The sequence below is a fragment of the Opisthocomus hoazin genome, chromosome 5, assembly GCF_030867145.1.
Source record: "Opisthocomus hoazin isolate bOpiHoa1 chromosome 5, bOpiHoa1.hap1, whole genome shotgun sequence".
NCBI lineage: Eukaryota > Metazoa > Chordata > Aves > Opisthocomiformes > Opisthocomidae > Opisthocomus > Opisthocomus hoazin.
In genome coordinates, this window is record NC_134418.1 from 28,614,063 (window position 1) to 28,637,177 (window position 23,115).

Genomic DNA, 23,115 nt, shown 5'->3' on the forward strand with positions numbered 1-23,115 from the left:
AGAGAGATTTGAGACTGGCAGTTGTCCTTTCTAGAGATATTCAATGACGAATTTCTGCCCATTCACTCACAGTACTGACATGAGTTATTAACATCTGTGAAAGTTTTCTGAGCTGACAAACGTTGGGTATACAGGAATTCAAGCAGAAGTCATCTTGTCTTCCAGAGAAGGTGTATATGGTAAAATGCCTGTATGCATGAAGTGTCACAACCCATACAAAAATGATCTCTTTGCCCTTTCATCTGCTCAGGAGGCAGAGACTACCTCTTCTAGTCTTTTGTATTTTTAGACGTGATCTTTGTACCTTGCATCTAACTTTCTTTCACAAATATTACAAACGGTGGGATATTTGTATCTGATTTAAGTTATAAATTTACAAAGTGTTTGCAGGTGACAATAACAGAAAATTAGAAAATAAATAAGGTAGTACGTTCTAAAGCCCAAGTTCGTACATTTTCTATACATACAAAGTATACATTAGTACTGGTTTTTTTCAACTACTTCAAGAGCTACTGCTAATCCATACTTCTGGAATTCTGATCATTAAATCATATATTCAGCTTTTGAAATGCAGGATGTAAAGTCTGCCATCAGTTCTAAAGCAATAAAGGATCTTTAATGGATTTACTTTTTCTACGGCTTCCTACTATATGTTTTTCTAAACAGTCTACTTAGATTGAAATCTATGTACATTAATAACGCAATAAACAGGAAAAAAAAGGAAAATTTAGAAAATGTAAAAAATATGCTAAGAAAAATGCACACTTTTTGGCTACAACACTTGTAGATAAAAAGATGTTTAAAGTATTTTCAAATATTGCAACAGTGTAAGATTACATATAGAAATACCAGAAGCGGAATATTAACCTGATGTTTACACCAGGTCCAACAGAAATAAGGCTTTTCTTTCAGTAAAAACAGGATACATACTGCACAAGTTTAAGATATTAATTTAAAAACATGTTAAAAAACCAAAGAAAGTTTTAGGAATAACTGTTCACCTCATTCATGTAAAAATACAGACGACTAACCTAAGAAAATTATTTTGTGATCAGCCTTGGCAACAAATTAGATTTTTTCCCCACATTTTAACCCAAAGTATTATTGGAAATATAAAGTTTGTACTATAGCATAATTACTAGATATGCATTTGGTTATAAGAAAGCAAGTAGCTGTTGAAAGACAAAGAGGAACAGCAAATCAGTAAATGAAGGGGAGGGCAGAAAAAAAATTAAAAATCCATTTAAAAATACATTCAAAATTTTAAAATTGCCAGGTAATCATGAAAGCTATAGCTATACATGCTGTCTTAACCATACCTACCAATAAACATACATTTATTACAACACAGTCCTCTCATACTACTGTATTTTTCACAAGACTACAGTCTCCTTAAAATCCCAGGTGAGAAACCTAGGTCAGCTACCTTCAGGAAAGTATCCCTGTTCGTGAACTAGAACCTAAGCAGGTGTGGTTACTGCACCCACAAGTGAAAGGTATGCAACAGTGTAACTAAACGTATATGTAAAAATCCTAAGTACTCTTCCGAACAGCAATAGTCCTGAAGTTCAACAGTGACCTGAAAAAGGGCATCTGATTGCAAACCTGACAGTTACTAACATCAGCTCAAAGAGCTTAAGCACATACATCTCCGGGTAAATTTAAGGCTACTTGTAACTGTATTCCTTAAATACTGTAATGATGTTATAGATACAGAATTTTAATAAGCTAGCAGTATTATGCAACACAAACATTCAGTACTAATATTTAGTACGTGCTTCTAAGACAATTAGGTCTTCTAAAGTAAAAAAAAAAAAAAATCACCCTAATCTTAATCAGTTTATTAAAAAGCAAGATTCAATATCAATGTGTCTATTGGCAGTTTAAATGCTTCTTTAAAATCACAATCAAAAGCTCAAAATAATATAGTTTTTACTTCCAAGAAGTAACATTCACCATAGTGGAAAATTACCTCGATAATATAAAGGACTATATTCTTGTAGAAACAATACAAGATGCATTTAGCTACTCTGTTATAATTCCAGGCTCCATGAACCAACAACAAGTTCTTCAAATACTTGAACTGCAAAAAATGAAAAATGAACAAACGTACAATCAGAACAGGCATACATCAACATTAATCTGACATCAAACTACTTTAGTATTTTACAGCGTAATGACTTACCTGAGCAATTGAGTAGTCTGAAGAATTAGCAGCCTGTAGACCTTCATTCCCACTAATACCAACACCAACATGTGCTGTTTGTATCATACTAACATCATTTGCTCCATCACCAATTGCTAGAGTTACTACCTTCACTTGTTTTTTAACCATTTCTACAACTTCAGATTTTTGAAGTGGTGAAACCCTAAGGGATAACAGAAAGAAAAAGGTTTAATACAGGACTTTCCAATGAATGCATTTTCAAAACATACTTTGTATTTTGTAAAAAGGTAATAAAACCAGGCCAATTAACATCCCAGTTAGCACCCTGGTCTTTTATTGCCCTTTAGGCTATGTGCTAAAAGCACATTCCCACCAAAATTCATAGAAACCTTGGACTTGTTGAAGCAAGATGTTAACAGGGCTGGAGACACACAGGTCAAACAGCGATGGGCCCCTAAAACAGAGTAATGGAACAAACCCCAAACACTGCCACTGTCACTATTAACTTGCAACAATGGCAGATTTTGGCATATTTTGTTCTTATGCTTTTTGCTATCCTCTTTGTTTAAGCATGTATTTTATAAACAAACAACAAGATATTAAAGACACAGATGTCAAAGTAAACAGGAACAGTGGATTGCTGCTATGTTAACACAGCCTACACTGCTACATTAGAGGAAGCAACTCTGAACATTGATTCTTGACCCTCTACTTTGTTTAACTGCTGGTAACTTATCCCTTGCTCTTTTCAGGACAGCTCCAATCATCTGCCATTAAGAAAATGCCTGTCCACAGTTGAGGGAACAAATTATTCCAGGGATGACTCTCAAAAGCTCTACTGATGAAATGTTATCAGTTTTGGCTCCATCTATCATCGTGTGTGTCACATGTGTACCTTCCATTTTATGTTAGAAGAGTTCTACTCTGTGTACTGAAATTCAGTCCTTGTAGTATTTGAGACATCATAATTGAAAATAATATACAGAAATTATGTGCTAGGAGTGGTGTGTTTCACAGGGTGGGAAGGAGCAAACCCTGTGGCAACTCTCTCTTGTGCTTCCTGGCACTGGAGTCAAGGATCAAACCCTGCTGCTTGTTTCATGGTACAAAGAGAAACAAGAAGAAATGCAAAAAGCTCTGTGAGTCTGTCTCCCCCACCACCGCTGTTCACTGCTCCCTACAAAGCAAGCAATTCTGGTACAAAAGCATGACTCCTGCACTGGAGCTGGGGATGTGCAGCTGGTGAAGAACTGTCCTTTCCTTATCTATCTTTCCAGCTTTCCAGACGAACTCATTCTAGATGCCTCCATGTAAAAACTAGACATGGATAAGAAGCAGAACTTGCCACTGGACACATACAGACATTGAAAACTGGGGAAAACCATGTATTTATAACTAATTTCCTGTAAGTCTTCTATATGCACACTCATGGACTCATGGCAATAACCCCTCTGGTACCGTAACCTTCTGGAACTTTGCAGTTTGGGCTGTGAAAGATTCCCTGTGCAGTGAAAAAAAAAATCAGGGTTAAGGATTATATAGGAATGTTCATAACCTGACTTTACTCTTCCAGGTCAAAAAATAAAATAAAACCCCAGAAATATAAAAGAAATTAAGATTACAAGTTTTGGGGAACAAATTTGCGAAGAAAAAGCACAAAAGAGCAATTCCTTCTAAATAATGTTCCTTCCTAAACATGCTTTGCATATTGCTGCTCACTGGGATACTGCCAAGTAACACGGCATGTGTAGTTCATGAGTACAGTTCTCACCCAAACCAAGACTGCTGTACAGCACTCACAAGCTCATTAACAAGAAGAAACTTTACCACCAGACACCAAAAATTCACCTGTATTATGGCATCTGTGCAGTCCTAAAGTCCCTCATGAAAGATCCTGCAAGCTGAAGGTCCCAAAGGCACCATTCTTGTGAGAATACTGGAAGGCCTCACGATGCTTGAGAAAATTCTACTATTATTGATGAGATTCCTGATGGGCAAGCCCTTTCTAAGTTTGAAAAGCATAGCTCAAAGAATTCTACCAAATCTGGTCAATGAATATGGCAAAAACCCCCCTGTCCTATTTACATTGATTGATTTTTAAGATCACAAAACCAGTGCTAATGAGGGAAATACTAAAAACAAGCCACCTACAAAAGAAACAAAATCTTTCCAACTACATACATTAGTCAAATTATTTTTCAGTACATGGCACAATAAAATGTTTCTGCCTTCCCACTGCTCTCTGGTATTACAGCCAAGGCTGAATGATTTGCCTGTCTTGACATGGGACAGACTGACATTACAAGTTAAAATGCATTGCTCTCTATTCAGACCAAACTTTGATCCATAACTGAACCTGAGAGGAAAAGTTTTCTTTTCCAACTGGTCATATAAATTTTCTCATCACACTTCTTGTCGCCCCCTCCCCCCCCAAAAGACCAGAAACAGAGCAAATCCCCCATCTCTTTCCAAACAAAGAAGAAAGAGACATTATATTCTCCACATTCAACACTAAGTTTTTACAGTTAAAGAACACTGAAGCACCAATTATATTCTTTCCATTAAGCACACAGATACTAACAACAGCAATCCTTGGCCATCACTTTTTCTACCTATCTGTAAGCTCTGCCATAGCTACCAAAAACACAATCAACAAGCAATTACATGATTGCTGGAGCTAATGGCCATGCCACTCTGCCTGAATAAGAATCCAACTAGAAAACAACTTGTTTTGGAAAAAAAAAAACAAAACAAAAAAGAACACAAAACTAAACAGAGGTAGCCTAACAAAATCCAATGCTCACCTGACAGACCAGCTATAAACATGAAAAAAAAACCCCCAACCAAAGTTTTTCTTAAAATTGACAGCAGAGGCTGATTGAATGGTGTTCACTGAAAAGTTAATGTAGCAGAGTAGTGAAAAAGTTCAGAAAAAAACCACATCTCTGACATGACGCTGCTGATATTATACATTATCCTTTTTCCTTATTAACAAATCCAAGTTACAAAGATTTGAGAAAACCTAACTAATCAGGGCAAAAATACTAACAGTCTGTCATAGTTTAAGCCAGCAGCCAGCAACCAAGCACTGTGCAGCCGCTCTCTCACCCCTGCCCTTCCTCTTCAGTGGGATGGGCAGGAGAAACGGACAAAAGGGAAAACTTGTGGGTTGAAATAAAGACAGTTTCATAAGGCAACAAAGGAAATACTAATATTAATACTAACACTGCTACTACTGCTAATGAATATGCAAACCAAACTATATACAATACAATTTTCTCACCACCCAATGACCTATTTGCAGCCAGTCTCCGACCAGTGATCACGGAACCTGGAACTCGCGGATCTTCTGAATTTCACAATGCTCCCAAAAAAGACCAAACTCCTGGAGAAGTTCAAACTCCTGGACAAGACAGGATGCAAACCCACGGAAAAGAGAAAAAGTTTCCTGCCCTCCAGCCAGCCCCTACTCATAAACTGGGCATGATGCCTATGGTAAGGAATATTTCTGTTGGCCAGCTTGGCTATCTGTCTAGCTATGCTCCCCCTCACCTCCTGCACACCTGCTCATTAGCCAAACACGGGAAACTGGAAAAAGGCCTTGATTTCTTAGAAACAACTGAAAACCAGTGTTATCAACATTCTTCTTGTACTAAATCCAAAACACAGCAGGTACTGGGAGGAAAATTAGCTCTATCTCAGCTGAAACCAGGACACAGTCTTTGAGAAATTTTGATGAATATGTCCTTTAGGAATGCAAATTTCACCAAATCAACATTAATTTCCTATGAAAGGAAAGCCCTTTCCTACTAAAATAAAGGCTATTTAAGTTTTTAGCCACCTAAGGTTGACCATGATTTTTCTGAAACATAGCTTAAAACTGTAGGAGAAAACCAAAGGTTTTCTAGACATGTTTCTTCTTTCCTGAAACACACATTTACTCAAATAACATCCATGAATAATTAAGTTTTGCCTAAACCCGTAGATTACAGTAACAATCACAATTCTTATCAGTTAAAATTTATACAGCATTTCTGAAACTCAGACTACTTAAAAGCTGAAAGAGGATCCCAAGCTGTTACTGGTAAAGGAAGTCAGTTTACCAAACATATTAGAAGGAACTGCTTTAAAACATCAAATTTTAAACAGAAGTGACTAAAAAAATAAACCACAAAAATTGAGAGATCATGATTTGCCTTCCTGGTATATTTTACACCCAGATATGCACCTTCTGAAATTAAAGCACACTATCACTTCTATAAATTCATTAGTATTACATTTGAAGCCTATTTGTCATATTACTTCTTTCAGCTACAATCCCCAGTCTTTTGTGATAAGAATGAGATCTTATGTATGCGTCATAATCACACAACTTCACTATTCACCATACTTGAATGCTGTCAGTTTATGACTTCAGTCCATATCTCCAAGGTACTCTTTCTTCTATGGTACAGACTGATACTTGATTCAATTTCAGCGTCACAGAAGACATATGAAGGCCTAGTATCAGGTCCATAGCTCATTTGGAAAAGAAAAAAGAAAGTATTTTTCATTTTTCTCTAGCAAATGTAAATATTTTTCATTTTACCTACCCTACAAAGTTACAGGAAGGAAAAAAAAAAAGTGTCAACAACTAGATAAAACCTCAGGATTGGATAGGTTACTGCGTTCCTAGCATAGGTATATACTAATGGTGGTTGCCTCTCTTTCCTAGACCCTCGTGCTTAACACTGAGACAGTGTTGTGAATGGAAACTGGGCACATGGTATCTACGCTCATCTATGCTTGCGTACAATACTCTAACTACCACTTGGTTCCAGTAACATCCCTGTAGTTCTTCTGGTTCTGCTCTCCATTTGCCAGAGGACACCTTGTCATGCTTCACCTTTGGGTGATGTTCCATCAGCTTAAAAAAAAAACCACAAAAACAATCCTACTCTGTGCCAATTAAGTAAAATTTCCTAAGCTTTAAGTGCAATGAATCAGAAAAAAGGCTGCATAAAATTTGGTTGTGTGACTTTTCAAAAGTGAAAAATAAAGCAGCGAAGAATAATACAGCCTTCGGATTGAAGGTAGCTATCTAATTACTTTATGCAGCAGCCTGTGCAACATACACTATCAGACTTTTGAAAAAGGTACTTGGGATGAGTACAGCCTTGTGGTGAACTTAGGGTGAAAGATTCTGGGCAACAGGTTCTCTGAAAAATTCTATGGTCCAAGTATACCAAAACGCATTTCTATGATCTTTTGTTACATGTTTCATTTGCACTCTACTGATGAGTATTGTCTCAAGACTCACTACAGCCAGTTCTGTAGAAGATTCCTGACCCGAGCAGTTCTTTTTCATGTTTCTAACTTTCCAGGAACAGCGCTTTATTTCCTTTTCATATAATGTTATAGGGGCAGTTGGAAGGTGGCACTTACTCTCATTGCCTGCTACATGAAGTTCATGATGAAACCAATTAAAAAAAAATCTTTAGTTCACGTTGTTCACTTAGTTGTACATTTTTACTACAGAATAACCCATTAAACATTCTTCTTGCATACGTTACTCTGAAACCAATACGGAGTTGGAATTCAGTTCAAAGTCTTTAAGCCAAACATCTGCTTGGAATTAATAACATACACAGACTTCTGAAGTCAAATGTCTACTGAATATTTGTCAGCTTCATCTGTGTTATGGCTAGTCTTAGGAAGAATCCACTGGTAATAAATGCTTCTGAATAAGTGAATACAGTCTGAAAACTTCAAAGAAAGTGATATAATTTGTACTTTTAAAACCAAGGGCTGCTTAAAATATTTACTGCCTTTATATGGACAGAGAAAAGGCCTACATTTTCATTTAGTCAGGATGATACATATTTAAGTGATTCACCTTAATTAAAAATTACCATTTTTAAACTTTGTACTTTCTAGCTCACAAACAAGGAAATGAAGTTTTTGTTACTAAAGGTGGCGCATTAACAGAAATAAATATTCTGACAGAATTTTGACTTTTGAGAAGCACATACTATAACAGTGAGTGTTACAAGCAAATATTTTAGTTTCAAACCTGCAGCCAATTTTTGAACAACCACAAAATATGTCAGAGTATATACCTAGATATGTATTGAAACCATCTGACCTAAGAATATTATGGAAATGTAGAAAAGGCAGAGAGGATACCATTAGAACAGAAACTTCATTTTGCACTTTTTCTTGTTTCATCACAAAAATGCTACCACTACAAGACAGCTATGTGTACAGAATGTCCTTCAATGGTTCTACAGTTGAACAGAAACTGCAATATTGCCTCTTCAAATGGCATAAAATGTATTTTCAAATCAAGGAAAAAGAAGAAAAAGAAACATAGTTTTGAAAGAGCAGTTCTATATGAATCTCCTGCTCGTCACTATACTGAGCAAAACTGGAACTAACAGAACAAGCACAAAGCTCCAACTTGTCTGTCGGAAAAACTACCGCCGTTAGAAAAATGTGTATACAGAGGATAAACTCCGTATCAATGTAAAACCTCAGCTTAAAAGACAGTAAGACCTTAGTTTGAAATTCAGAGCATTTCATGCCAGAGAATGGCTACAAAGCTAAAACAACAAAAACCAAAAAACAAAAAAATGACTTGGTGGCAAAACATAGTGCTTGCTAGAAAGGATGGAAAGACTACAAATCAGGTGTTTATTTGGATACTATAACTTCATTTGCTTTTCCCAGTCCATTTTCAAGGTAGAAAAATAGCTCCGTTTTGAACACTGATTTTTCAGATGAATCTGCTTTATCTTAATCATAGAATAGTTTGGATTGGAAGGGACCTTTAAAGGCGATCTAGTCCACCCCCCCCCCGCAATAAGCAGTGACATCTTCAGCTAGATTGGACGGCTCAGAGCCCTGTCCAGCCTGACCCTGAATGTTTTCAGATGGGGCACCTACCAGTTCTCTCGGCAGTAGAGGTGTTCCAGTGCCTCACCACCCTCATAATAAAGAATTTCTTTCTTCTATCTAATCCAAATCTACCCTCTTTCAGCTTGAAGACATTATTCCTTGTCCTATCACGACAGGCCCTGCTAAAAAGTTTGTCCCCTTCTTTCTAATAAGCCCCCTTTAAGTACTGAAAGGCTGCTCTACGGTCTCTCCGGAGCCTTCTCTTCTCTAGGCTGAACAAACCCAACTCTCTCAGCCTTTCCTCATAGGAGAAGTGTTCCAGCCCTCTGATCATTTTTGTGGCCCTCCTCTGCACCCGCTCCAACAGGTCCATGTCTTTCCTGTGCTGAGGGCTCCAGACGACACAGGACTCCAGGTGGGGTCTCACCAGAGCAGAGGGGCAGAGTCACCTCCCTTGACCTGCTGGCCACGCTGCTTTTGATGCAGCCCAGGATACGGTTGGCCTTCTGGGCTGCGAGCACACATAGCCAGGTCACATTGAGCTTCTCATCAACCAGCACCCCCAAGTCCTTCTCCTCAGGGCTGCTCTCAATCCATTCTCTGCCCAGCCTGTATTTGTGCTCGGGGCTGCCCTGACCCATGTGTAGGACCTTGCACTTGGCCTTGTTGAATTTCATGAGGTTTGCACAGGCTCACCTCTCAAATCTGTCCAGGTCTCTCCAGATGGCACCCTGCCCCTCAGGCCTGTTGACCGTTAATGGAACATTATTAAACTCTCTACCTGAACACAAGAACCTTCCATTTATTTATGTTATTAATCAAAAGCAGACAATCCATTAAGGTGTATTTACAACAGTTTTTACATTTGTATACACCGTATCTCTACTTTCAGATAGATAATACGATAGGCAATAATGAAGTGGCAGGTAGTAAGCTTATATAATTTATTGAAAGAAGATTTGAATTTGGTAAGAAGTGATGCTGAATTCCAAGAATTATTTTTCTTGTAGAAAATCCAGGCTGACCTCCTTTTTCATAGATTCTTTTTCTAAAGCAATTATTATCAGACATAGCATCCTACTTAAATATGGAGTTAGACTTAACTTGAATACACAGACAATCCTAAAAATTTCAGTACCACATTAATTGTGAACACTTGAATTTGTGATACTGTTGTCTATTAAGAAATAGCGAGCTACAGGGATTCTAGAACTTCAATACCTTGTTAACTTTTCCTGTTTTAATACAGGAAACAGCTTTTTCCATGCTACTACAAAGGTCAAAATAGTGAAAAATACTCCGAGAACATTAACCAGCTATCCTTGTAATGGCTAGTTCAGACACTGATGAAAATAACAGCAATTTCCACAGTTCTGGAATGTTTGATTGCATTTCTCATACAGATATCCTGCCTATGTTGCCAATGGTCTTGTAAAGAAAAGTCTTTGCTTCTGCTTTTTGACAGATCGATCACGTGGCCTAAATCAAGTTCTTTAAACACTGACAAGAGCAGTTCTTGTTTATCTAGCTACCAAGCACCCAATTTCCCCTTTCATTCAATCATTCAACTGTAGAAAAAGTGATGTACTGCTCAGAAGATATTTTCAGTTTTTGTGTTTAATTCCATAAAAATGCAAGAAGGCCCCAAAACACATAACCTATCACTTATACAGTCCTACATATATTCCTTCCTTAATATAAATTTGGAAATATTAAAAGGTAAGACAAACCGCTTTCATATTGTGTATATTTAAAGAAAGCAAATACTTTTTTTTTTCTTTGGTGTGGAAAAAGTTCCCTTGTTACTGTAAGCTTACAGCTCTAACAGGTGATGTTTACAGAAAAGGATAAAAGGTCTGATTGTCTAGAAGAACCCTCAAACAATCAGAAATAATAACAACAACAACAAAGTGCTTCCATCAGCTTCAGGAAATTAAAATCACGCAGTGTAGTACCTTTAAGATTTCTGTGCACTTCTTATGGCAGTGTAATCCATGGTTTACAGAAAAGTAGAGATAATAAAATCCTGCCTGCAGAGGAAGCTCTACAAAGGGATCCAGATGTGCTAAAGCCTGCAGTTAACTGTAGCATCAATTTAAGGTTAAGATCAGTGTCTCAATCTTGCTGACACTATCCTTGATGGATAACAAATTATTTTTCTGGATATATGCAATCTGAATGACTTTGTTTGACAAGTACACTTTGTTGCAGAGTGCTCTACAGAAATATTTTGCTTGAATGATTGTACTTCACAAATTCAGCTACTGAAGTTTTTTTTTTTTTCTCTTCTATTTCATGGTTGGACGACATGGATATGTGTATTTTCTCTGAAATAAAAGCAGCTTCTTAATTTTTATATGTCAATAAAAATACTGCAGAAAAGAGTAATGTAAACCTTACCTGCAACAAATAACAGCTTTACACGACAAAGCCAAATCCAGGAAATATTGTCTCACTCCAAATGTCAAAGCATACTTCAGAGATTTACCATCAATGATGAGAGCAAAATCATTTTCCTTCCTTAAAGCATCACCAAGAGTACTGCAGTGATGGCTAAGTGTCTCTCTTGTTCCCTGTTGCACAAAAAAATTGTGTCCATTATTTTTAACTCCTACTATTCTTAAGTTCAAATTTTTTTTCAGTGTGATCAGAAACACTGGCATTTCCTTTTCTGAAGAAATTACCTTTTGATTACGCTATCAAATAGACAGTATAAAATAAAAAAAAGTATTTGCAACAGCTGTACTATTAGAAACCACAGTAGAAATCATGTGTAGGATTGCTCTTGCACTTTGCCAAAAACAGATACAAGTATAAGTTACGGCGAAACTTTTAATGCTCTTTTGAATGGCCTTCATAGAGCTACAACATACCCTTCCTTTATTGTTGCCTGCTTCACAGCCCAGAATTAAGAAGCATTTTAGAGGAGAAAGAAACACGAAAACAGAACTTCTGCTTATAAAGCATTGAATTCGGAAACCAGTGACATCCTATGACAACAATGTCCCTACATTTTTCTACAAGCCTAACAACCAAATAACTGTGCTACTTCAGTGATGTCAGTCCTGCATAAAAAAATTCGGTGTAACCACCTAAAAACAAAACACTGAGAAGTAATTACAAATCTCAAACCCTCTGAAATTAAATTAAATATATTGCTTAGCCTTTCCTACCCAACTTACTCCACCCAGTTCCTCATACTGCTGTCAATGGTTTTTGCCTACTTTGCTTCCACTGGTCTTCTAATGATTCATTGGTTTATCTACAAGGAGATTAGGCTGTTGGGGACTTCCGCACTCCAGGTTTCCTGCTCTCCCCCCCATAGAAAGTGCAAGGGAAATGAGGTGGCCCTGTTTAAAATGACATGTTAGAAAGTCTTGAAAAAGACAATAGCTTCTGTAACTATTTTCTAGAGCATCTTTTCTGATTAAGAAATACTCCAACATAAAGGAAATAAGAATTTTTCTCATCTCCATGGACGATTTAGCTTCTGACTAAATTTAAGCAATACAAGAGTCTGAAACTTCATATTCTTCTCATCTATTGTTTCTTCTCATAAATGCAGTATAAACTCTTCCGTTTAAATTGACCTTAATTTTTTATCACAAACAGACATGCCATCAGGTAGCTCCAGGCATGCTACGTATTAAAACAAATAACTTCACCAACCCTTCCACCCACCCCCCTGACAATATAAAACATTTACCCCAACTGTAAAACTGTCATATTTAAAATTCCTTTGTGGGCTTACATGTAGTTCTACACTGAAATCCAGTGCCTTAAATTGAAAGCAGTATCAGAACATCCCCTCTTTGGTTCTACACCATTTCCAATAAATATTTCTCAGTGAAACTGAATGGTAATCAAACTACTTTCTATTATTACTAAGTTCACAATTAAAAGAATAAAACTATGTTCTTTCTTATTTCTGCCTATGACTGGCAGAACTACACTGAAATTTAGCAGTCCATTAAGTTAACATGAAGGCAAAATAAAATCCTCTGTTCTTTTATGCAACTGTAAGAACTTACTAATGGAAACATATTTTGTTTGTGAAGCTAAGCAGATATTCATGGGAGTGGAGCCTCAAAACAAATAATGTTGCAAAAAAATCAAGATACATAAGTGCTTCCTGGAAGTCTTTCCAGTTTTATCCCAGCCAATGCTAACTGGGGAGTGTGAGTGGGGTTTGGGGTATTTTTCTTTTAATTCCATAAATAAGTGTATTGGTTCATATAAAAAAGGATCTCTTATTTCTGCATATTCTTCATAAATTCAGTTTACAGAGCAGGGATACAGTCTAAACAAATATTGTTTTTTTTTACTCTAGCTTCCTCTGTCTTGCACGCTAATGTCGTAATAATGACCAAATTGAGGAGGTATTTGTTTTGTTAAATCTGTTTTACATGTCTTAGGAACAGGGGACTATGCCTGCCCCAAAAAGGATTAGAGCTGAGCTAGCTTCTTTTTAGAAGCAGCCACTGGTATGCGATAGACACTGTACTACTACTGCAACAGCAAAGGCAAAAAGCATCCACTTACAGCCACTCCTTTCAGTACTGCAAAGGGTATGCAGACCAAGAGAAGCCAACCTTCCTTACTCCTATGAACATACCAACATCTTCATATAGCCCAGAGGCTACACCCATACGTTGCACTGCCAAGGAGAGGACTGCCACAAAGCAACTCTTCTCCAAGATCCTAAACACACAGGTCCTACTACACTGGGATTTCTTCTTTAAGTTTTCATAGGTGCTCAGTTCCTCCTGTGCTGAGGGAACTGGGTTGTCCAGCAGCCCTCACGGGAACATTTCCCTGCAAGGCAAGGGACAGAATCCCAGTACGAGAGGTGGGTCTACACTGCTCAGAAGCCAGTTTCAGCCATATCCCTTAACAGACAATATTCCAACTAAGTATTATGGCCTTTTGTCAGCTGTTGTTGATATGCAGAAAGGAAAGAGGAATATCATCCACTCTTGCAGCTGCACTGACTCCAGGTTCTGCAATCATAGCAGTCCACTCCTCTCTCCACTTTCCGAGACCCACTCTGCTCCTACATCAGAATTTTCAAGGCCATTTTCGACTCAACCAGTTGCACTAGAAATGGAGACTGACATCCAGTTCCAACCACACCAGCACGCAAAAAGAAAGACACAAGGTATACATTAATCAAACAGTGAGACACGCACCATCAAAAAAGGCAGAAAGCTTCTAATGGAGTCTCTTGTTAAAACATTGGCACAAAGCTAGTTTATTATTAATTTTTGAACCGCCTCTTGCCCTCAAACTATCCAATTACTGCATTTATCTGCTCCTGAAAAAAACCCCACAACTATTTATGTTATCACCGTGGACAGATTTGCAAGTGACCAGTTTGCATATGCAGTTTCAGCTGCCATATGATATCTGTGTCCCCATGTAGTCTGAACATACTTTGTGCATGTAGGGAAAGGATATCTCAATCTCTACACGATCTAGACACTTCAGTTTGAAACAGGGAGTACAGTACAGCTATCATATCAGATACTATCTTTTATTCTTAAGCTGTATTTACATACATTTATTTCTAAAATACATTGCTTAATATAGGTTTATTTGACATTTGAATCAACACACTAGAAGCGGTTACTGTGCAATGCTTGTTTACTGAGTTTCTATTGGACTCCTTGCAGTAATTAAATAAAACTACCTCACTTTATTTCATTACATATGAAGTATAAAAAAGTACTCAATCTTTTGCCCTTCAAATCTACTAAGTATTGCAGTGGTTCTGAAATCCAGCAGTCTGTGTAAATAATCTACACATAGGACAGAAGTTCTCACTTGCACTGGTTAATTTTTACTCAGAGATTGGTTGAGGAGTGAAAAAATCAGAAGCAAAGTTAAAGTCTTAAACCAAAAACCTTCCCTATTTTTTCAACAAACAATGATCGCTGTCTTTCTGAAGCCATCCACCAAACTAAACTAAGAAAAGAAAATTGCCCCTCTTCACTCATATCACAGGCTACTTGTGTCAAAAGTTGCTTACTAGACCAACAGACTCTGGTTCCAGACATTAATCAACAGCTTCTGTTTGTCCTGTGTTTGGGATTTTAACTTCTATCAGCAAAAATATTTTGCTTTAAGAATTTATATTTGAAATACAGTCATCGTGATTAAATTCATACTAATGTTGAAAACGTGTTATTCTAAATGGGTCAAAACATTTTATAAAGTACTTTTTTTAAAAAAAGTGGTATTTTAATTCATGTTACAGCCTATTTTTACATGCTACCATTCAATCCTTCAGTTAATGCATCTCCCCAGTTGCTAGTTCTCATACCTTCTTTTCACTTTTCTGTTGCTTTTTTCCCCTATCTTGAGCAACCTGACCACAATATAGAGTAAGGTTAACTTCTTTTCAGGGTCTTCTCCCGAAGCTGGCTGGACAGTGAGTTTTCCCACTGAGGACATTCTTCCACTTCTAAATTCATTTAAAGCTCCCTTAAAGGGTGTAACAGGAGTTATGGTTTTTTACCCTCATGAGATTTTTCACTTAATATTGCATTCCTACCTTATCTAAAGAATCTCCTCTCCACAAATCACTGTATATTTGCACATTGGTAGTTTTAACCCTTACTTGTACTTCAATATCCGATTACAATTTCAGCTGTTGAACCACACAATAACAACTAATTTTTGGCAGATACGAAGTATTCCGTAAGAAACAGCATCCTGCACGGACGGAGTAATTTCACAACATGGAATTGGTTTGCTCATCATTCTGAAGTCCATTTGTGTAGTAGCTACACTGTGGTTTTGGAAGCTGAAGCTTCCAGTTATTTAGCAACATTTTGTCACAAAGACTATACGGTCTTCCAAGTATGCAATACTAGAATTAACCAAGAAGATTATAAAACAAACAAATCAGCAACTCCCCAAAACAAACAAACAGAAACAAAGTCCCCCAGCAAACAGTGATGTTAGCAGAATTTTCTGTGTTTTTCCAGATAAACAGATGCTCCAAGTTATTTTTCAGACCACCTCCAACATGACACCTGGATATTTTAAGCAGTAAAATAATGTTTCATTAACTGAAAACTTTTCAGGCTTTACTTACATCAAGACAGCCTTCATTTATCACGATCAGTCCCATGTTCTTTCTCAAAAGTTTACAAGAGTGACCTGTTAAAAACATTTTTTGTTTTCAAAAATTTGTTCCACAAAATCCATTATAATATAACAAAGCATTTTTTCCTGTAAGAGAACTACAGACAATTAAAAATAAGACTCCCCCAGCTGAAATAAATGGCAAAAAATTATATTGCATTCTATAAAAATTAGACATACAGGTACTACATCAGAACAGTCAGAATCTTCCTTGCTGCAACTTGTGAGTGTTGTGCCTTATTCGCAGAGATGCTCAGCAGAAGGACAAAGAAACATTTTTACAGGGAGTTACAGAAAACAGATCTCCCTTAGTCTTGCAAATTTTTGGAATGCAACTTGCATTTCATACAAAATTTGCATATATATATGTTCCCTTTCTTTTCTTTTATTGTTTGATGTGTTAAAGAGAATGCATGCTGTGTGCCAATGATGTGGGCTGCCTAGACAACTATATAGCACCATACTTCATAAAGTGAAAATACTGCTATTGAGTATATTGCCTCAAACCTGAAGGGACTAATGCAAATAATCTTAGATCAACTGTATCATGTGCATACAAAAAGATGTTTGAGATTAAAAATAATAATAGTAATAAAAAGGATCCATATGACTAAAATAATGTTTTATATGTTTTATTTTGGGCACATATCTAAGCTACTGCAGAAGTGCTGATATGCTCACATGCAAAGAATATTAATCTTAAATGAAGCTTTCATGTATTACTATTTAAAAATATAGATTTATTGCTGTTGAAATTAGTTAATTCATGATACTTTTTTCCCCGCCTTTATAGTAAAAGGAAATAATAAAAGAAAACTTATGATTGATGGCAAACTTTACAGTACTTTAATGCACAAAATATATTGTTTTGCTTTAGTCAAGATTTTGGTCCCTACCAGCTTTCTTGGAAAGCAGAAAAAATACAGAAGGGAAACTAAGAATACTTACATTTTATTAATATTATTCCCTCTCACTGTCAAAACCCAAACAATATATTCTTTTTAATGCATTTTAGATGCTAAAAAAAAAAAAAGCACAAATGCCTATTTTTTTCCTCCTCTGTAGGATAACTTGAATTTTTCTTGACATTACTGATTTAACAGAGGAAGAATCCACCATTCCCCACTCTCCCCCTACCAGTGACTGAAAAGTAAGTTAACGTTTAAATTCTGGAATGCCATATAATATTATTATTTTTTATAAGATACTCTTCCGTTCCTAAAGCAATTTTACTGTAGCAACTTCTAACATTTCTAAATCCATAACGAAGCCACCAAATAAATGCAAATATAATACCGATGTTAATGGCAGTCTCTTGTTTGTCCCCAGTAAGTATCCAAATTTTTATGTCCGCTTTCATGAGTGTCTCTATGGTTTCAGGCACTTTGTCTTGTAGTTTATCTTCAATTGCTGTAGCTCCAAGCAGCTGAAGATTCTGAGAACAAAATATGCAGTACATGCAGTTTTTCCAGTTTAAATTCAGTTTTAATCTTTCCTTTTCTTTTGTTTCACTTTCCATATTTATGACAAGATCAATGCTCTCTAAGTTCAATAATCAGATTTGGTATCAACTAATAAAGATCTTCCAGCTTATTCCTATGAGCTTTAAGTTAGATATCAATGTGACTTGACAAACTGCACAGCGTGACCACTAAAACCTCACCCAATTATTCACAAGCTCAGTAGCTTGCTCAGCAACAGCTGCTTTTTGCTGAGACACCCCTCTCTGATTTGAAGACTTGAGTGCTATTATTATGTCTTCTCTCACTTTTAACCATTTCTCTTAACCTTGTAGAAAAAAAAAACACCCTGAAACAAACAACCTATCAATTCTTCTTAACATTAAAACTATAATCTTGATTATGTTTGGTTTTAACTTCCCATGCAGCAAACCTATACAGTTTTTGTGAATACAACCATTTTTACACTTCACAACTCTGGGCCTTTAAAACTAGCTAAAACCCTGTTAATGACACTATTACAAACCTAAGAGTGTGCAATCCTAGTTGCAGCACGGCCAGCACACTACATTCTCAAAAAGCACTTATGCAGCTAATACAAAAGTTTGTAATGGTAGCAGGGTTTCCACTGCATTAACAAAGTTATATAGTTCTAAGACTGTCTTGCGCATGTCTGGATAAACTGCCCATCTATGTAAACTGAAGCCCCACAAGTGACTGAAGCTATATACCCTCAACACTTATTTTTCTTGAAATAAACACTGCAGGTTTTTGAGGCTCTGAATTTTAAGCAGTTTCATCAATGTAATCTCTCTTATCCTTTCCAAGGGGAAAAAAAACACCCCACAAACCAAAACCTCCAAAAAAGTCAAGTATCAAAACTTCAAGCAACATAGGTCTTGAACTCCTTTTGCTTATACATTTAAGAGCCACGGGAGCCTTTTTTGTTGAAGCAGTGAAGTCTAACTGCTCCAGCAGCAGCATTGCCAGAAACTCAAGGGAAGTGATTATGGCTTTACTCTTTAAGAGACTGCATCTGGTTTTACGTCCCTTTCTGCACCTTCAGGACCAGAGACGTTGACAAAGTGGAGCAAGTCCAGTGGAAGGGCACAAAAATAGCCTGAGGCTCAGAGCACACTGTAGTAAGAGTAGCTGAGGAAGCAGGATGTGTTTAACACGGGGAAAAAATGAGGCTAAGCGAGGGATTCCATGGCTGCCTTCTGCTAGCTGAGGACTCGCAGAGCGGCCATCCTCCTGTAAGAGGTGCACAGTAAAAGGGCAAGAGGCAATAGTCACATTCCGCAGCAACAGAAATTTAAATTCAGAAAAAGGGGGAAAAAAGAACAGTTAAGTACTAAATAAAAAATTCCGAGCTGCAGCTGGGAAAACTCCCTCCTTGCGGACACTCAAAACTTCACCAAAGTGCCAGGCAAGCAAAATTTGCCCTGCTTTGGGCAGGGATTTGCATCTAGATGACCTCCAGAAGCCTCCTCCAACCTTAACTACTCCATGGTTGTAAAATTATTATACAATGAAGCAGATATTGTTTGCTGCTATTAACTTTTTTACACAATAGAGCAACGCTGAAAAAAAAGCTTTCCAGTAGTTCAACTCAAAATCAGTACTTTCTGGCAAGGTAGCTATTCACTGCAAAAACTTTGGCACATTAATCTTTCTTTCCATTTGATCTTCTAAACTGCAAGGACTACACGACACGGCTGTCAGTATATTGCGAGATTTTTTTCTGTCTAAGCATTATTCCTCAATAATGATTAAGATTTTATGGTACAGAAAGCAAGGATGTTAGTTAGAAAACCACTCTCATCGCCACCTCCCCTCTTCCCCGCCGAAAACCCACCCAGAAAGCTACACATACTTTTTCAATTAGTTCATAGCTCTCCTCAAGTTTGAGTGCTCTGTTCTGTATAGCTGTAGAAGCACGGTGATAGACATCTAACCACTCTTGATAATCACCTTCTGAAATCTCTGCCACAGCAAAACACAGAGTTCTTAAGCCTAAAGAGAAAGAAGACAGTCAAGTATGATTCAGTATTTGTTAGTCCCTTCCTTGATACACCTACAACATGGAACTACTGAAAGCTGAATTTATTCAGCAATTTATGTATGCTTATGCCAATTTTCAACTTAGTGCTCCATGTCTTGAAGACCTTTTTTAAATATATATAAAGTAATAATGATATAAATAGCAATGTATTCAACAGAGTAACTGTTTCAAGGAAGCTGAATGTAATACAGATGATGTACTTCTGGGGGGAAAAAAAAATAATCAAATTTTACACAAGATTTGATTTATCTTAAACTGTAAACAAAGCATGAAGCAATCCTAATTTACACTTGCTGAACAGGTACATACTTCAGATTTTTAGGAACATTAAAACTATAATACTGAATTATATTTCTGAACAAAAATTTTACAAACTTCAATGCTGTTATGCTGGAAAGTAACAAAGTTAAAATGTATCAGTGTAATGTTACAAGTACTCTCTTCTTCACCCCTCCTCAGTATCTTAGGAAATCCTGAGCTGAAGTTTGAAATTTACCATCTAGAAGCCAACTTCAAATCCATTCAGGTTTAATTTTCCCATCTCACAGAATCTATCAGCTTTCCAAATTCTTAAAATAAAATCTTTGTGTCCAGGCAACAGTTGGAGATTTTACTTAACAATCTTGGAGCTGGTTATACTTAACAGAGAGAACTTGAGACTGTAAGATTACAAGAAATATCCACTTTCTGGCAACACACATTTATATTCAATTTAAGTAGCCAGGTGTGAATGTCCTAACAGTTCATTGTCAAGTATTACGAGATTCTTAGATTTCTAGAGCATGAAATCAGCATAACTCTTTACATTCTGAGAAGAGCATTGCTCTAGCCAGATGATGTCTCATGAAGCCACAATTTGCAAGCAGGTAGATTTAGGAGGGGGCCAGGTAGGACCAGTGTAGTTAGTGCCTTTGGCCTCTCCTCTAGGAGCACCACAACCAGGGATGGCTAAATGCAATTCTTATTTGTTCACAGGTTTCTGTTGTCTACAGCCCAGCACCAGCAGCAGTTTTGAAATCATAAAGAGGTTGGGCATGAAATAATACATATGTGTCTTAGATGTAAGACAGCAGTTTAATAACTTCAGGACGAAAACCATGTGCAATCCTAATACCGTGACAAGTGAACAGCATTACAAAAACAGCTTCTCACCATCTAGACCTAAAGAATTAACCTAAGGCTAACAAATCAACTGTGTGGGGTTTTTTTGTTATTTTTTGGTTTTTGTTTTTTTTTTTCCTCCATGTAGTAACAATATGTCAGTAAGGTCCAATGAAATAAATATGAGGTGAGGTGGAAGAAAGGAATTTATGACTAACAGTAATACTATTTCCACAAGTCTTTCAAATTATTTTATGCACATGAAACCAGGAATATCAGCCAACAAGTTTTTCAAGGCATTAGCTTTTTCTTTTTAAATCAGAGCCTAATTATTTCTTCTATTTTTAATGAAAAAAATGTGGAAAACAAAGTATCATTAAGTCTGCTTCTTAACAGACAGGAACAGCAGCTCAGGAAAATTATACACTTTCTCTATTTATCCAAGCAGGCATTAACACTCAAGCTTAATAAATGCTTAAATATAAATGCCAGCCACGCTAACCACTTCATTTTTGAACAACACACCAAGAGCATGCAGCAAATGCCAAGGACATACTGTACTGCCACATGAAAGGATACACATGAGAAACTCTGCAACGTCATCAGCTGCAATTTAAATCTGATGCAAAAATAAATACAAATTTCTTTAATCGATTCTGGAAAGATGTACTTCTTTTTTAAGATTGAATTTTATGCTTTTGAAAGGTTAGCAATTCCCTCTTCTGAACAGTAAATCTTTTCATCAGTTGAAAGAAGGGTACAGAAAGTACTTGAATAAACTTCTTAACATTAATACATATCTACAATGGTTTTAAAGACTGCTGGAATTTTTCACTTTTTATGTTGATTCATTCAGCCCAACCTGACTGCTAAGGAAAAAACGGTATCAGCTGTACAGTAGTACAGGTTTAGTGAGAACAATCATTAAAAATTAGATGGAAATTTTCGTTATCAGTTCACACAATTTAGCAGATACTGATCCATTTTTACTTTTTCTGTAACCATATATAGCCTTATGACCCGAACTATGTTCATATCTAAGTTACTTTTCCTTGATTGATCCTGGTTAGGCCTTTATAAAACCCCAAACTGGCCAGTCAGCTCATACAACTAAACTGCTGAGCTCAAAGGGTCTATCTGAGGCTTCGTGTTATATCTCCAGTCACATTTGCTTGTTCTTAGTTCTGCTTTCAACTTTATTATATAATTTATTGTAACTTTGATACACTAAGAATATTTAAAGATAACCAAATGTTTCCTGCAGAGATCTTGATATGGAACACTAACAAAAGAGACAGATCTTTGGCTTGTTTGTGCTGTCCCTGACAGAATCAAGAGACTAAACATGCTGACTATGACACTAATCAAAATGCTAAATTCCATTATAAACCAAAAGAGACAAAAAATTAGAGAAGTCATATGTACAACAAACAGAAAAAGGATCTTTCCTGACACAAGAAGATTTGGCCAGACATCCGTTATCAAAAGGTAAGGACTGTATTTTAGAAGGAAAATATTTTAATAGCTCTCCAGCGTAAGCTTATTTCTTAAGACACATTATTCCAGTAACAATGTATTAAAAAAATGAAGTGGTAAAAAGTTATAGTTGCAGTTCAGATTGCCATAACTATTATAATTCTGCTTCTAACTACTCTCTCCCAACTCACTGATAAATTAAAACACTATGATACCACACAGTACAACTCTATAACCCTTTACTAAGATACCAGAAAGGGGGCATGGCATGGAAGATCTAGGAACTGTGCTAGAAGAACTTAGATGAAAGCAGAAACCTTTCTACATTCTGCTTTCCTGCTCACGTCTATACTGTGGAATACGCTATTATTAAATAACTGCCTGGCTGTTTGTACCAATCATCTTAATTTCACAGTCTTTTAAATTTTATTTATTATTCCCACCTCATGAACCCTCATGGAGGGGTTCCCCACTCTCAGCAACTGCTTTATAAGAGTGATGGTTAAAATAGCAGAGATACCAAAACACACCATATGGAAAGCTAATGCTGACAATTCTCCTTCTTGTGAATGGTGACAAAAATAACATAGCATAAATCTACCTTAAAAGCAGTATGCTAGACACTTCCAAGATCTTCACTTCGGCTGTTTCTTCCTATGTGCCATCCCTACAGCATTCATTGTGTGTGGCACATGAAAGTGATCATGGGAAATGAGATTTTCACAGAAACAAACACCGGGCAATGTGTTTGCTTGCCAGAAAAATATATTATGTTTAAAAGACTCCACTGTGTTCTGTGTAGGTGATTTTTTGTTAAGCAT

At 36.7% G+C, this 23,115-nt stretch overlaps 1 protein-coding gene across 4 annotated transcripts in view; it reads right to left on the reverse strand.

Annotated features, from left to right (window-relative positions):
• Positions 1–23,115, reverse strand: part of ATP8A1 (ATPase phospholipid transporting 8A1) — a 131,339-nt gene that overhangs the window by 44,908 nt on the left and 63,316 nt on the right. For all 4 annotated transcript variants that reach the window (XM_075420765.1, XM_075420762.1, XM_075420766.1 and 1 more), the window contains 6 exons: positions 19,529–19,668; positions 17,489–17,627; positions 16,143–16,207; positions 11,444–11,616; positions 2,186–2,369; positions 1,973–2,083 (listed from right to left, as the gene is read on the reverse strand). In XM_075420765.1, coding sequence (XP_075276880.1) covers positions 1,973–2,083; positions 2,186–2,369; positions 11,444–11,616; positions 16,143–16,207; positions 17,489–17,627; positions 19,529–19,668 — 812 coding nt within the window. The remainder of the gene's footprint in view (positions 1–1,972; positions 2,084–2,185; positions 2,370–11,443; positions 11,617–16,142; positions 16,208–17,488; positions 17,628–19,528; positions 19,669–23,115) is intronic.